The sequence below is a fragment of the Poecilia formosa genome, unplaced genomic scaffold (genome assembly GCF_000485575.1).
Source record: "Poecilia formosa unplaced genomic scaffold, Poecilia_formosa-5.1.2 Scaffold155, whole genome shotgun sequence".
Lineage (NCBI taxonomy): Eukaryota > Metazoa > Chordata > Actinopteri > Cyprinodontiformes > Poeciliidae > Poecilia > Poecilia formosa.
In genome coordinates, this window is record NW_006800094.1 from 1210266 (window position 1) to 1226800 (window position 16535).

Below are 16535 nucleotides of genomic sequence, written 5' to 3' on the forward strand. Positions count from 1 at the left end.
TTTTTTTTTTTTTTGTCATTATGTCACAAAAGAAAATCTTAAAAGTGTGGTGTGCATTTTTTATTTGTCCCATGTTCTCTGATAAACCTAAATAAAATGAAATACAACGACCTGGCCTCAGAAGTAAACTAATTAGCTAGCAGATCTACTCACGCAGACTATGTAATGTTTGCTTACATTAGTGAACACAAAAATATGGAACTCAAATGCGCAGAGCAGAAAGGTCAGGGAGTAAATGTAAAAACAGGTTAAGGTTAGTAAGCAATAGACCAAACCTTGAATAGCTCAGTGCAATGTCTGATTCACCAGCTGAAAACAGAGCCGTCCACCTAAACGTGACGTGCTGAGACAGGAGATTATTAATAAAAGAAGTAGCTCAAAGACTTTTGGTAACCCAGGTGTAGGAGCAAATATCAGAAGGAAGATTCTGCTGACCAAATCTCTCAAATTAATTGTTGAGGGAAAGCTATAAGAAGTCCTGTTAGCTAGTTAGCTACAAGTCTTAGGGGACACAGAAAACATAAGAAAGAGGGTTTAATAATAATAAAAAAAAAGCACAAAAATGCTCTTCAGATTTTTATTTCTGAAAACATTTTGTGCTTCTTAGTTTTGGTCCCTCACCCAAAATCCCAATGTATATCCTGATACTAAAAGGTTCGTGGAGTATGACTGCTTTTACAAGGCACCACTGTAGATGACTTCTGGCCACGGAGGCTGTTTGGGGTACAGTATTAAACAGAAATACAATGTACCACATGAGAGCTTGAATTAGACTTTGAGAGAGCTTTAATAGAAAACTTATTTGCATGCAGCAGATGAGAGGACACTGATGAGACAAGTCTTTGGCACGCTGCGGGACACTTACGGAGCTTCAAACGATTCATTAGCCTTCAGCACAAAGAAGACGCTAATTAAAATCCACGGCTGAAGCTCCAGAGCAGCATGCTCTTTAAATAGCATTTCACTCCATAAATGACCCCATCGGAATCTATTTTTGGGACGTGTACGGTGTACCACGACATATGTGGTGGCAGTCAGCGGGTTAGGTGAAGCGTGGGTCCAATTAATGAGCTCAGTGAAGCGGCACCTTTGAAAAAATACCACTTGGAGTCCAGAGGGGAAAAGGCAGCAGCTTCTATCGCCCGAGGGAGGCCAGGCCAGCGCTGGCGGAGGAGGAGCGGGTCGCTCACGCTGCCTTCGGGCGATACCGTCCAGAACCGGCTGCCCCGGAACACCAGCACCGTCTGCTTCTCATCTAGACGCACGTAATGGCAAGAAATAAAGCATTTTACATTAAAACAAACACAAAATCCAGTACCTTTTTGCGCAATGTTTCATCTGGACCTCACCCACAGTGATGGCATCAAAGATCCCCTGGCAGTACAGAGGCAGTCCTAGGTTCTGGTTCTGGAGCTCGGTGAACTCCCACTCCTGCAGCGCGGCGTGTAATACCTGTCCAGGCAACCTGACCGGGCGATTACCCAACGGTTTCCCTGAAAGCAGAAGCAAAGCCACCCGTCGGTCAAAGCGAAGGCGTCAGACAGGACCGGAGGAATCCGTCTGATGCCGCTTTAATGACTGCGCTGAAAAAAATTCTCAGGACTCTTTGGGTTTGTCTCATTTCCCCTCTGTGTTAGACGCAATTAAAAGGGTTTTTATAAATCAGACGCTATGGGAGATTAAACATGCAGTATATCCAAGTGGGAGACTAGGAGAATGCTAACATTTAAATTGTTCCTTACAGGATGTGGTGAAGTCTATGTAAACCGATGGATCACGTCGGTACAGCGCAGGAAATAAACACAAGACTTTAGATAAAGCACACAGTGGAATCCTGAACAAATCAGTTTCAGTGTAACACTGAAAGGTCGTCCATCCACGGATCTTTAGGCTTTAGCACTTTATAATGGATGCATGCCCTGCAAATGAAGGCATTAAGAACAAAACGAACAGAACAAGGCCACAAGTAAACAATGGCTGCTTGAGCTTGATTATAGTCATTTTGTCGGCAAAGAGCTGGGCAAATATTTGCGTGAGAGTCGGATAAGATCAGCATCCCAATGAACTGGAGGAAGACTGCAGGAAAAATAGATAAATACACACCACAATGGATGGCAGGAGAGAGATAAGGTCTGGAAGTCTGACTTCGCTCAAACATAAAAAACGCTCTCATAGACGAAATGTTTTCAAAAACTTTCCCGGTGAAATCATTTTCCAAACTGTTTATTATTTCCTCCCCGCCCCCCTCTTAAAAAAAATCACTCTTTGTTTTAGATGTTTGGATGTCAAGATGTATATCAAATTGTTGAGGAAGTTTCCCAACTCTTGAAGAATGTTGCGCCATGAGAAGACACAGCTAGCGTTTGTGGACAGTTGCATGATGTGTTCACTGACGCTGGGTTATCTTACTGATTCTGAGCCCCAAATAGAATAATTTTAATTCTGAGCAGACAAGAGACTGAATAACTTTACAATTAAAGGCACCTGTAAGAACTACATTAGTATTTTGTTAACTATGAACATAAGTTGTTTCTAATGAGAGGCCCTATCAACATTTTTACAGTCCTATTTGAATAAAATATGTTCAAAGGAACAATTTATTAATTGCATTCCAGGTTAAGAAGACCTTATCAATGCTGACTGATTCATTCTGCCGTGAACATGCTTCTCCTGGACCTGCAGGACAGCAGCAAGTCAGAGCAGCAGGAGAGGTTCTCTCACAAACACGATTACGTCTGGCTGAAGGTTTTTCCGCAGCGCCAGCAGTCCTGCCTGTATCCGTGTGAGAAGCTGCTTGACATTTACGTGGGAGCAGCTGCAGAAATTACAGCCACAGGGTAGAAATTACACACAGTGTGTGTGTGTGTGTGTGGAGCGGGGCGGGGGGGAATCCAGCTGCAGTTTGCTAAGCTACACCTGAGTGGCAAACAATAAAACTTATTAGGAAACAAAAAGGCAGCAAAATTGTAAAGACTAATCAATGTATTTTGCAGATTTTTGAATAAGATCGGGCGAGGGACGCTTCTGAATCTAATTCGAGAAGCCGAGAACAAAATGTGTCCAGAGGCCAAGCAGATGGGACTTCTTGGATAAGTTGGAAGGGAGGCATCCAGAGACGGCCTGCCTGCCTGCAAGCTTCTCCTGAGCCCAGTCTCAAGTTCAGAGCTGCATTACACAAATGATTGTGAGACTGTCCTGCAGGCACGAAGGCATTCCTGCAGAGTGCAGCTGCTGTGCACCTGAGGCTCAGGGTCAAAGCAGAGAAAGATCTCACAGATTCAAGAGCAACACCTTATCACTGAGGCGACCAAGGAACTGTTTGGTGTGAAAAGACGCGATGATGTGTTCTTGTTTTGTTTTGTTTTTTCCCCAAATGTTGCAGCGAATCCATTTTCCAAGAAGGTGGAAGAGAAACAACAATGCAGAACGACGCATGTGGAAACCTGCCTTTGCGCATGCCAGGAGTTATGGCACACTCCCCGGAAACAAATAAAAAAAAAACAAAAAAAAAAACTGTTGTACAGACACACGCACAATCACGAGGAGATGCTCCTACAGCAGCCGTCTATCACAACAGAGCTGACAGAAACGCTGGGAGACACAAACAGGCCTCTGAGTGTGTTACATGAAGCTCGCAGCATTACATCTGCGTAAGAGAGGTCAGAGAGCGAACCCCATCCTGCTACGAAGATAAACTCAGCACAGAGAGGGGATGTTGTGGTTTGGATTAGAAGCTGTTCCCAAGTTTCCCAGGAATTCAGAGAAACTTGCAGATTGCAGAAAGTCCTCTGCTCTTCGCATCAGGCCTCTTGGTTGAAGCGTCGAAGCTGTGAGGTTGATTACACAAAGGCTCTGAATGTGTACACTTAATCACCATGAGCCAAACAGAAGTCAGCTTTCGACCATTTCTCATTTTCAACCCGTTTGCGAAAACAAGCCCAAAGTGAAGTGCCCTCCGTAAATATGCCGCTTCTGCTCACACCTGTTTGGCTCCTCTCTATATCCCCGTTATGGAGTCACGATACAACGTGCAGCTTTGATAATATCTAAAAACACAAAAGAGTGCGCAAAGTTGAACTTTAAGTCTAACTTGAGCTCAAGTATATTGCTGTGCGTAAAGTTGGGATCGCTGTCACTGGGATCATTGATGATGAAACACCAAGTTGTGTCCAACCATCCAGTTCAAGTAGAAGAAGAAGAAGCTTTATTTATATAGCACTTTTTCAGCAACAAGGCAGCTTAAAGTGCTTCAAGGTTTTTTACATTAAGGTCTTAAAGGGGCCCCATTAAGAGCCCTTTAAAACCAAACAACTTTATAATAAATTCCAGCAATTTGTCCACAAAAAGTGGACCTTTTCTGTATCCAAGGATACACAAAGAGCTTGTTTTCTATTGCTAGGAGACATTTGTCATATATTATTTATCTACTTATTTTGGAATATATGTATGTGTGTATAAATGTGTTGAAAACACACACTAAATTCAAACTTTTGTACCATTACTGTACAGCATACAGTCATTGCGAGGATTTATAGTGTACAGTCATTCCCCTCTGAACAAAAAAAAAAAAAGACCCAAAAAGGACATTTACATCTGGAATGAATGGACGTAAACCTCTGACATCTGTATGCAGCCAGTCGCTGTCTGACCTTTTCTTGCCTGGTCTGATCCTGATTTAATGAGTGGCATTACAAAAGGATTATTTTACACCAGGGTCTCCTCAAAGACAGTCTGCTTTCATATCCATTATGGGTTCCATCCTTTGTTATGTCCTTGAAGCCAGACAGATTTGTCATTCGGACATTGAATCCGCGCCCAGCCCACCGTCGCGTCACATGTTCTCACCGTACAGCTGCTGCACTGCAAGGATGTCGTCCCAGCTCAGGACCAGGCGGCGGCCCAGCTTCCTGTAGTACGGCGACATCAGAGCGTGCCGCACAGGGGAGTGCTCCAGGCCCAGAGTGTGTCCGATCTCATGGGCGGTCACCATGAACAAGTTGTGGCCCTTGTGTCCATTCAGCGTCCATCTCTCCGCCATGTCGAAGTGGGCTTCCCCTCTGCGAGGCAGGAAGGCGTGAGCCAACGTCCCACCTGAATGTCAGACATGAGACGGTTGCATATTTACCGTGTTACAGCCGTCTGCTGCACCTGCACAGACCGGTTCGTGTCCGACCGGTGCTGCAAACTGTTATCGTGCAATTAGCTTAAGATTAACAAGGGAACAACAGTAAATTTATTAAACAGTAATTCATTTACTGTTTAAATTTATTAAACAGTAAATGTAATAAATGTACTGTTATTAAAACATAATAACAGTACATTTGAAATCAAAGTGCCATATTCGTTTTGTTCAGGCTGTGACTCCGACCTGGTCCGTCAAAGGCATTACTGGCCCCGTCGTTGTGGTCCCCCTCATAAAAAGCCAGCCGAATGTCTGCGGGGCCCTCGGGGGCCTCCCTGAACACCAGGTCAGACACGTTACTCCAAAGCTGGAAAGCAGTTCGCACGGCCAGCCGGACGGAGCCCAGAGACAGGTGGCGCGGCCAGTTGACTATCTGGTAGGTCAGCTGTCGCTTGTACCACTTCTCAGCTGAAAAACAAACCGAAGAGCAACAGACAGATGTAAATGATGGGTTGATGCAGGCAGTCATGTTAAGTATAATTTGGCAAAATGATAGCAATGTGATTATTATTGAAAATGCAATTGAAAATACATCAACCAGCTCTGGTGGTATGCGTACATTACCATGGTGACGGAGATGAATAGTCTGAAAGGAGTTAAATGCTAAGTGAGACCTGTAGAGTCTGAGGCGTAGCGCTTGTATTGCTATTCCACCAGCTGGCTTTCCAGTTTACTGTGCCAAAATATTTTCTCTCCTGAGAGGAAATTACTGTAATATCATTGTGACTGGATGATGAGTGGGATTCAGTAGTTTGGAAACAGCCTTACAACTCTTTCCAGGTTCATGTGAAATTACTCCTGATGTATTTCCCTCTTGACACATGTATGCTTCAGAACAGCAGACAGCCAAAATGTTCACAGAGCCAGTCAAATTTGCTGATGATCATCTAATCAGATGCCTTTGATTAACAGCGCTTGGCTGCTTCTTTTTCTCTTAAATGAAGTTTAGGCAGGTATGGTGTACTTATTTCCCCCCAGGACTGTTTTGACATTAATGGAAATATCACTTTCCTCTGGTTTTATGCCAAATTATTGTAGGTTTAGTCTTTTTTTTTTAAATGGAAAGTACTTTCGGGAATATGTCAAATGGTAAATAAATAAATAAATAAATAAATAAATAAATAAATAAATAAATCTGCATCTAACTGCATAGAAGAGTAAGTGATCTACTGAGTGAAACAAACATGTTATAATATAGAAAAATCACCAGAATCCAAAACAAATATTATGACTCTTTGTATATGTTTTCTTATTAATATAAAGTTACATTAGCCAAGTTCTATTGAAGTCTTAATAAATTCACAGGTTTTAACATATTTATAATAATCTTACGGACATATTCAAGGATTGTGAAAGTGCTTTCCTTAAGGGCTTTTCTCCCGTCCCCAAGTTTCTCTATTGTATAACAATCCAGTATGAATCTTCAGGAAACGTTTCCTGGAGGTTCCCTGAAGGTGGCCGCCTGCTGTCGTTCTTCAATTAAACATTCATTTGTCAGGCTCCTATTTGAAGAAGATGAACAGGCTGTGTGAAAATCACAGGATGTGTTACCCGTGTCAGCTTCCAGCTGAGCAAACGATTAAAGTCCTGGCTCGACCGAACGTTTGACCTCAACACGAGTCTGCGGCTTCTGCGCTTGGACTTAATTACACGTGTTGCTGGCTTCTCACATTTGTTCAGTGACAGAAAAATACGGGGCGAAATGAAACCAATCTTTAATTTGCTTGCAGTCTAATCTGTTGCGTCCACACAATTACACGACGTAGCCGTGCGGAGTCAGAGCCGATACAAGAGCAAGCACTCATTAGGTAATATGAGTGTTTCAGGAGATGCAGCTGCTGGTTTACTCAGAGGAAGGAGGGAAGCATCTTCACAGACGTACACCTGTTCAACGGCTTGTTAACCAGAAATGGGAGATCAGTCAAACAGGTGGCAGCAACTCGCTGCGTTGCGGCATCTGGATGTGGAGGAGTCAACTTGCTAAGGCTTGAGCCAAGCAACAGAATGAGAAATTTAAGAATGAGATCAATCGACACCAAATCTGCAAACAATGTTTCTGACGCTTTGTTGAATCTCTGCCTAGAAGACCTGAGGCAGCTCTGAAGGTCAAAGAAGGCCCAACACAGTATTGTTAATCCTTTTAATACCCGCCTCATGCATTTCACCCTACAGTCCCAAGATTATCCTATTGGAGTTTTTTTTGTTAAATACAAGCAACGTTGTACCAAAGCTTTCAGCGGAAAGTCTGAGAGAGAGACATCACCTGAATGTAACAGCATGTAAACCCTGCAGCAAGGCGAACACTTTCTGAAACTGAGCAAAAGGCAGTTTCAACTAAATCTGCTGCAAATTTGCACTTCAGATCGTAGCAGGCATTAAGGTCTCGCACACACTTTCTGAAGCGGTCATTTGTCTATAAATTGGCATCCTGAATCACGCATGTTTACGCTTGTCAAAATATGTTTAAATGCAGGTGGGAAACTGTTGCTTATGCAAACAGTCTCCTAAGCCCTGCAGAAAGCTTTGTTTGAGCCACGCTTAATGTCATTTGCACATTTTCTGAAACAATGCGCAGCAGAAAGGGGATGCAGGTGACCCGCAAGAGTTAAATGAGTATTGCACTCTGCAAATTACAGAGAGGCCCAAACAACACCCCGAAGACTGGAAAATATCTGGATATCTAGACCCATTAAGGCATGGGTTTGGCAGTGACATCAGTTTGTGTTTCCTTGTGAGTAAACACACAAACAGAGGCTTGTGTCTTAGCAGCAACATGACTGCAACATGTGTTGGATTGCAGATATTTTGAGTCTTAAAACTATTCAACAGGAGAACTGGAAGTACCCAGGAAAGGCTTGTAAAAGTGATGCTAGATGTTAAAAGAAGGGAATTGTTTCTTTTAGAGGTGCTATTGTGGCCCATGTGTTCTCCAGTAAAAAACGATCAAAGAGGAAAAACTCCACATTTTCAGTCTCTTTTCTAAGTTCTCAAAAGAGCGACTTGCATTCAGGCTGCAGCCAGACGGCATGCGCCGGCCTGCATCCTGAGCTTGGACTCCTCACCGTCCCAGACCTCCACAGCACAACGGGTCCCCCGAGAACTTTGGACGAGCCAGGAAGTCCGACACACAAAACATTCCAAGACTTCCCTTATGGAAGCAATTACCAGGGTGCCCCCTATGGCTGAGATACAGAAGGGAGCGAGATCTTCTGATAGCCGAAGTTATTGTTGTTATTGTGATGGAGTAGAGGGAGTTTGGCTTGCAAGCAGCGTTAAGAAACAAGATTTCTCTGACTGCAAGGTCAAACTGTTCCGACTCCGAGGTCACATCAGGAGGGTGTTTTGTCTGGGCACCGAGAGTTGATCAAATGTGAGAACTCCAGTAACACTTTAGTAAGAGACCGATGCATATTTAGGCAAAAAAAAAAAAAATGACAAAAAGTTGTTTCTAAAGTGTAGCTGGAGTCTTCATGTTACCAACATTTTTATCCCTTTTTTGTGCACATTTGACGGTTGTGCCCGAAAACATTTGCTTTTTAATGCAACATTTGATATACCAAGTTTCTTGTCGTTAATAGATTCGTCCAGTTAGATGGAGTCCTGCCACAGGAGAAGCTCACAAGTGCTGGAGGGATCATCTTAACAGACATGAAAACAAAATTATCAAAATATGCATTTATTACCACTGATATAATCAACGCAAAACACGATACCTATTCGATAGTGAAATATAAAGACATAAGGGATGACCCGGGACTTTTGCACAGGACTACATATCGTTCAGTCCACGTCGTTAAGGACACACCTCTGAATAACATACACACACCTACTGTGCTTTCATCGCTCGTGAGCCAGGTGGAATGTGAGTTCTGTAAATATTCAACATTCCTCAGGCTGAGGTTTGCTCTTTAATTTCCTGGAAGCTGGGAGCCGGCAGCCATGTTCCTTCTTGACAAGATCACACCGCAGCAGAAAGGATCCGCTTCATCTTAGTGCTAATGCAGCTGTCAGCTTCATCTGACAGTGTCTGCAGCAGAAGACAAATCCTTGTTGTTCAAATATCGACTTCAAATACCAAAAGCAAATGTATTTTCTTGGCATTTTTGTCATCAACAGTATATATGTGATTATTTCCCATAGTTGTACATGTTTGCAGACATATCGTGCAGGCAAAGTGAGAGTGTGAAAAGGCACCATGTTCAGAGGCTTTGAAAAAGCTTAAGTCAGAAAGTTTAATTTTCTAAGATAAGGATCAAGTGTTCTTCAAAAACAATTGCTCTTTGATAACATATATTATAGTATTTTTGAGTCACAGAGAAGCAGTACACAGACTTATCTGTCTGGCTCAAGCTATGAAAAACGGTGTCCTGAAAAACTCCATTATTTAACTAATCGTTTCCATAAAGTGAGACTTTTAGCTGCTTCCATTCACTTTTTTTTTTTTACCATCAAATCAGAGTTACTGAGATGAACAGGACTTAAATATACGTCAGGGGGAAACTGTCATAACAACCAGAGCAGAAATTGCATCCGAGTAAGAAATCAGATCATGAATGCTGTCAGAATTGATTTTTGTAATAATTTAGTCATAAGTGGACATGATGCCACAGACTTCCTTATCCTCACTGGACAAATCAACATAGGAATTTTCACCCCATGCACTCATATTTGAACTGCAGACTCTGCTATCAGTTCTCTAATGATACAGATTGTATTACATATCGAATCTCATAATTCAGGGCTGTAATTGTAACCATATCACTCTGCGGAAACGCTGGCCGGCTTTTTTTATATGCATTTCTCACCATGCAATATGACATTTCCATTGTGATACTGCATGATGATGATCTTGACTCTTAGCGTAAGTCAAGATCAGTTAATAAAAACGCTGTCTCCGAGAGGTTTAACCTGAAGGTGTGAGGGAATCTGCGATGCATTATGTCTCAGGCTAAAACAGAAACACTCTGATGGCGTCCAAAACAGCGAGATACGAGCCTATTCCGCCTGTATGATTTGGGCCCTCTAATGGGCGACCAGTTCAGCAAACAACACAATGCAGTCTCTGAGTTACGGACGTGTTTACCAGAGGGAACACTTCAGGTACTGACATGAAGAAGCAGCAGCAAACATCGGCTGCCACTGCAGCGACTGCATTCCCCAAACATTAACTAACGCTGCCAGGGACATGGAGGTATGCAGAGGCTTTGCACCTCATCGGGACGGAGGCGCGAGCAGCCAGAGAGGGACGTAGGTTGGAAAGCGACGTTTTGCTTCTGGGATGCTGAAAATTTGAATTCACAGACAGATGAAGGTCAGATATAGATTGAGCCAGATAGTGAGGGGGGAGGAGAGGGAGGGTTGCCTGAGAAGAAAACTGCAGCAGTTATTTCTTGAGTTTATGTTCGGCTATCGCATTTCCATCAGCTGGATATAAATTACACCCTTTACTACCACATGAAGATTTTCTCTAAATCACCCCAAACTGAGAGAGTGGGAGAGCCTGAGCTCAATTACAAAAAAAAAAAAAAAGAAGTTTGGCAGAGCTCGGCTGCACTCTTTAGACATCGATAAACACAGCAGCAGGAAATTGTGATAATAATCTGTCATTGGTCACAGCGAGAGAAGGCAGTTAGAGAGCGCAGCTTACAATATCAGTGAGGAGCGTTCATCCACTCATCATACAGAATAATGTACAATTAACCTGGGGCTTTTAAAGACTCATTTGAAATGCTCTCTGCAGCGCAGAACCACTGTGAAACAAAAAAAAAAAAAAACCTTCAGTCATTCCTAAAATAATGTGTTCAGAAGTTTATATTTATTGTGGATTTTGTGTATTCCAAACAGGGCAGGGATTACTGTCAGCAGTTATGGCTCAGGTATTCATATTCACTCCCAGTAATTAGTGGATAAATGCCCCGTTCAAAGGTGCAATTTAACCAAAACACACAATGTGGACAACAACAAGCTTCTGGGATCATTTAACGACTCCTCTTGTCATTAGTGGTGGAGATTATTTAAATTAGGTGGTTTCTTGACAGACTTTTAATCGCAGCCCAACATTTGAGTTGAGGTTGGTGCCGAGCTTGAAGCAAAATGTTAGTCTTTCATTATCCACCTCAAAGCTGGCTTAATGTGTGTTTGGAATCGTTTTCCAGTTGCGGTTCATTCGAGGTGAAGTTGAGCTAGTTATAGGTAGTCCTCCATCTTTATTCTCCCATCTGTTCAAGCAATGCAGCAGTCCCACTGCTAGCGTTGCAGCATGATACTTGCCACTACCATGCAGTATCGTGCATGATACTGCATGGTACATGCACACACATTTTTTGTATTTTAGCTGCATATTTATCTCGTCTGCCCATAAAATCTTCCTTCAGAAAACATTTTTTTCTCATCCGTGTGGAAGGCTGCGAACTTGCATGGAACTTGAAAGCGTCAATTTCAGAGGAAGTGAACCTTTATGTAATTGAACCTGACATAACGGTTCACTGATATCAGCCTTTATGTCAGTGATGAAGAAAATGTTGATAGTGGTCTGGTGTTTTAGTTGTTTTCAGTTTATTATAGACTGAAAACCAATTATAGACCTGAACCGGGTTCAGGTCTATAATTGGTCCCCCCGTTAACATTATCATTCATTTTCCTTTCATCTGTAGATGCAACAAAATGAACATTTAGATGTTTAAATGGATAAATTCAGCTTTTGGAATAACTTTCCTAAAGTATCCCCTTAGACCCTGCTGAAAGCAAATAAAATACTGAAAGTCAGGTCTTTGCCAGAAAGCAACCGTTTCAAATTAACGTCACCGTTACTGATAAGAAGAGAGATCCCACACCCAAGCAGAATTTTACCAGAACTACTCTGAAGGTAAAAACGTGTAAGTTGTCAACCTGCAACTTGCTAAGGAAAATTAAGCAAAGATATTACTGGAGGTATTTCACCCTGGAGCTAAGAATGTACTGCTGCTGTTTGAAAAACCTTGCATTTCTCAAAAATCACAGAAACACTGATCAAACAGGGTTAATGATGACTCCTTGAAGGAAGCAATCTTTAGACTTTCCCAGGATAGAGAAAATGGCTGAACAACTCTGTTTCCAAAACAAGGTGAGACAGCAGATTAAATGTAAATAAAAGCAGGATTTCACTCTTTTTTTCTGAAGAGTTCCATGTTGCAGATTTGAAGTTAAGAACAAGCTTCGATGGCTGTGACAGAATCAGATTTACCCCTATGAGCCATTATCTGTTGTCTTTTAACAAATCTGTGAAAATGACTTATGTGTAATATCTGATGAAACATTCAAATTCTATTAAAAAAAAAAGTTGCAAAACTCTATGCACAATCTTCACTGCTAAAAAACTTTTTTTTTTAATCAAATCAATTATCGTGAGAGTCAGGAGATGTTGCAGCATTTCAACAGCATGAAACAATTTTTCAGGTCCTTTCTTGTTTTGAAACCTCAATTGAGCATATAGTTTAAAAAAATGTTTGACAGATTAAGATGAATATTAGCAGTAAGTGAATAACTGCTGTGTTTTGCTGAAAATATTTTACAAACAACAAATCATCTGAAGTGGCATGATTGCTGCTAAACCGCCAGAAGCTTTTCAGTCGGTATCAGACATTCCAGCGTCTTTATTTACAACCCTCAGCTCTGCTTGGTGCTTTATTAAGGTGGGACCTCCCAGTTAACTGTTGGTCTGTCTAAGACCAAAGAAGGACACACGCACTCACACAACACCTCCAGAGGACAGCTCTTTATCTTCTCAGATATTCTACATAAACATGCCTCTAATTCTTCACCAGCGTCACATCTCGAAGGTCTGAAGGTTTCACGAATTACCTTGGTCTGCAGCGCGCCTCCTACGGTGCTGCAGTTGTCTTTTCCCAGTAAAGATGACATTCACCCTCTGGGCCCAGACCTGCTGGCTGCCCTCGTCTGACACCCCACAGCGGGGCTCTGCCATCTGCCTCAGGGTGGCGCTGTCAAGTTGCCCTGTGATGGGGAGACGGGAGAGCCACTGGTACTCTCTGCAGAGAGAGGAAACCACTTCTCAGTGTTGGAAATGCAATCAGGAGGCCCATCAGTGTGCAAGTCACAAAGCAAATCTATAAGATGTCGTGGTGGGCAAAGCTTTCTACTCTGCTCTCGGTTAGCAGCACAGAGAGGTTCGTAGCATTCCTGAATGGCTCAGAGAGGGTTCGGGACATGATTCCAGTCCAGACATGGGGGGGGGGAGGTGTTTTATGGTCCCGTGGTGTCGTACAGCCCTGAGGCCAGTCCCACTCCAGGTTAACCCTCACCCTGATGAGGAGCACCAAACACGAGCAGCGGCTCCAACAAAATGACAAACTCTCAGGTCTACTCTGCGATTCCTACACTCGTTAGAGACCCAACTTTAACGTCACTCACCTGACGGCTGATTGCACTTCAACTGCATTGTGAATCTGATGCTCATGATGGAGATATCCATACTTCTCCAGAAAATCCTGCAAAGGCAGAAACAATTATTCTGCTTGCCAATGTAATTATTAATGATGTTTTTCGTTTGTACCTGAAGTAAATTAATAAGAATATACATTATGATAGGCATGTGATCGATGTCAATACATAATACGTGTGATAGAATATTCAATACTTTCACATGACTCCAATCCAGAACAGCAGAACATTCTGGGAGATGTAGGCAGAGGAATGGTTTAGCTGCCTAATTATTTCACAAAGAAAACATGATTTGAAGTGGCATCATTCCTGTCTCTAACCATATTGAGAAGTTGGTTGGTGTCATCAACTAACTCACTCTTGCTCTGGTTACCTAGCAACACCCTTTTGAGTAACTTGCCGGCAGCAGTTACGAGCACCGTTTCTCATAATTGCTTAAAAACAACGGCATGGAGTGAAAACTGGATGTCAGGAAAGGCCATGACACCAGTTCGGCTGTGTTTCAGATGTTTAAAACAAAAAAACTAATCAATAATTATAGATATTGATTGATATGAAACTTTTATACCGTAATACGTTTTTCAGCCCTAAAAAGCACACACATTTTTTTGTTGTTGTTGTTGTTGATCTACAGTATATTAATTGATATCTTCATGAAAGGGACCACACATACACCTAAAAACCCCTGAGGTGTCCCTAAAATCCAGAGGTATTATTTGGAAAGTATTTCCTCCAAACATGGAACTCAAGAGGAGCTCCAGAGTTTGACACAAAAGGAAACATGTTTCAAATGACGCCACGGGGAACAAGACAACAGATGTTGCATGCGGGTTTATGATTGACCATAATTTGATAGCTATAGGTGCATGCAGAAGATTTCATGTTCAGACAACGGCAGCCGCGACAGTGATTACAGATGTACAGGAGCTGGAGGAGGAAATGAGAATCGGGGAATATGACACATAAACCAGGAGTGTGAAAGCTTCTTTGTTCCACATGAGACACAAAAATGTCAGGAGGTTTTGCTCAGAGATGAGAGTGAGATTAGGTCTGCTGCTCATGTGTCTATAAGCAGAGTTATGCAAATGAAATCAGTCTGTCATATCACTTTATTACACTCACCGTCAATTCTGGGACGAAAGATTGACGTTGATGAAAAGCAATATCTGAAATGCTGTCCGTAGCCGAAGTGCGTTTAAACTGAAAAGCAGTGTGTGTCTTACGACTTAATGATTTTATTGGTATAATTTACTTACCATTTGTCTTATCATAATTACAAATTTCAATGGATTTTTATTAGATTTTCTGTGATCAACCAACACAAACTGGTGCACAACTGTCGGTAAAAAATGCAAAATTGTATTTATATGCATACGTATACAAATATAACACTAGTGTATCCATTTGTATTCAGCTTTTCACATCTGCATTTTGCTGCAAATCAAGCAACAAGTCTGTTGGGGTGTCCTTTGTGTATATCATTTTTTTTAAGTCTTGCCACAGGTTCTCTATAGGATTTAGGTCTTGACTTTGAGTCATTCAGCCAGTGTGTGCTTCAGTCTCTGTTTTTCTGTCATAAAAGGTGCTATAAATGGTTTTATTGACTGATTAATTTGTCTATTCACCTCTTGGTATATTGCTAATTTTGCAAGAAATCTAGTACACATGAACAAAAGTTGTTGCATGCAACAATGCTCTTTATGTTTCTAAGGGAGTCTGAATTTTAACTTCATGCCATGTTCTGATGTTGTTCTAGACACTACAGCTGCAGCATACACAAATCCCTCTGAGTTGATACTTTACCAGACATTTAATGCAACATTCTAATTTAAAGCAACAAATAAGTATGTAGTAAAGTATGTCATGCTCTCTGTTAGGCATAGTGAAGGATCTGTGATGCTGTGGGCTTGTTTGTCTTCCAAAACGTATGCAAACCTTGATAGAGTCAAACAATTTTCAATAAAAAAAAAGCTGATGTATTCTGCTAGTAACCTAATTATAGGTTGACACCGAGTCTTTCCTCTGAAAAAAAAATCAAACCCAAATTGTAAAATAAACAGAAATGGTTTGTCACACACAAAATCAACTGTTTTCCACAATTCCCAGACGTAAATCCTAAAGAAAACCTGTTGAGCAGAATAAAAACTGTCCTACTGTCTGAAGAGACAAAGGAGAAAGCACCAAACCATAATTGTGCCACATGAAATTTTGTTAAAAACATTGAATTTCTTCAACAAGTCACAAAAATTAGTCCAATAAAGGTTGGACTTTTCTGCATTTTTGAGTCTGTGCAAAGTTTGAAAGTTTTTTTTTAATTATTATTATTTTTACATGTAATAAATATGGTCAGCCTTGTGTTCCTCCAGGAAGAAAATCACATTATACTCTTCTGTTATTCATTACTCATTATGAGTTTCTGAGGTGAAATCCCATCCCCTCCTTAAGTAGATTTCAAATGTACAAGTTTCCCCCCTTAGACAAGTTAGATTTTTTAAATTTTCCTATACAACGAATTTGCTTTCAGTAACCAAATGGCAACATTACACGGGTCATCGGGTGAGTGAGAGTTCAGTTCACTTCAGTACCTCTGGATCCAGGAGCAGCGGTGATCCCCGGGCGGTGTTGGCGGCCAGCAGCGCTGTCACCGCCAGGACCCAGAGCCTCATGTCCCGCCCGGAGGTCGGCGGCTCATGGCGGGATGAGCACACCGTCAGCACAGCGCGCATTTCTGCTCAACGCCCGCTGGTCTCCTCATGGTTAAATATGCTGTCAGTCCCAGAGAGCTCACACAGCTGATCTGCATCCCTGACAGCCGCTCTGAGCGCTGTGGGAGGAGGAGGAAGAGGAGGAGGAAGAGCACCGCCCCTCTGATCGCTCAGGGCGAAATACCAGCGGGGCAAACAAACACACCGGT

At 42.1% G+C, this 16535-nt stretch overlaps 1 protein-coding gene across 1 annotated transcript in view; it reads right to left on the bottom strand.

Annotated features, from left to right (window-relative positions):
- The window catches only part of mmp28 (matrix metallopeptidase 28), a 25030-nt gene extending 8537 nt beyond the window's left edge, over nucleotides 1-16493 (bottom strand). Inside the window, exons 1-7 of the mRNA XM_007564146.2 lie at nucleotides 16207-16493; nucleotides 13592-13668; nucleotides 13022-13209; nucleotides 5369-5590; nucleotides 4846-5091; nucleotides 1350-1493; nucleotides 1088-1255 (exon numbers count right to left, since the gene is read on the bottom strand). Of these exons, the coding sequence (XP_007564208.1) occupies nucleotides 1088-1255; nucleotides 1350-1493; nucleotides 4846-5091; nucleotides 5369-5590; nucleotides 13022-13209; nucleotides 13592-13668; nucleotides 16207-16347 (1186 nt within the window). The 5' untranslated portion in view covers nucleotides 16348-16493. The remainder of the gene's footprint in view (nucleotides 1-1087; nucleotides 1256-1349; nucleotides 1494-4845; nucleotides 5092-5368; nucleotides 5591-13021; nucleotides 13210-13591; nucleotides 13669-16206) is intronic.
- Between the last annotated feature and the right edge of the window lie 42 nt (nucleotides 16494-16535).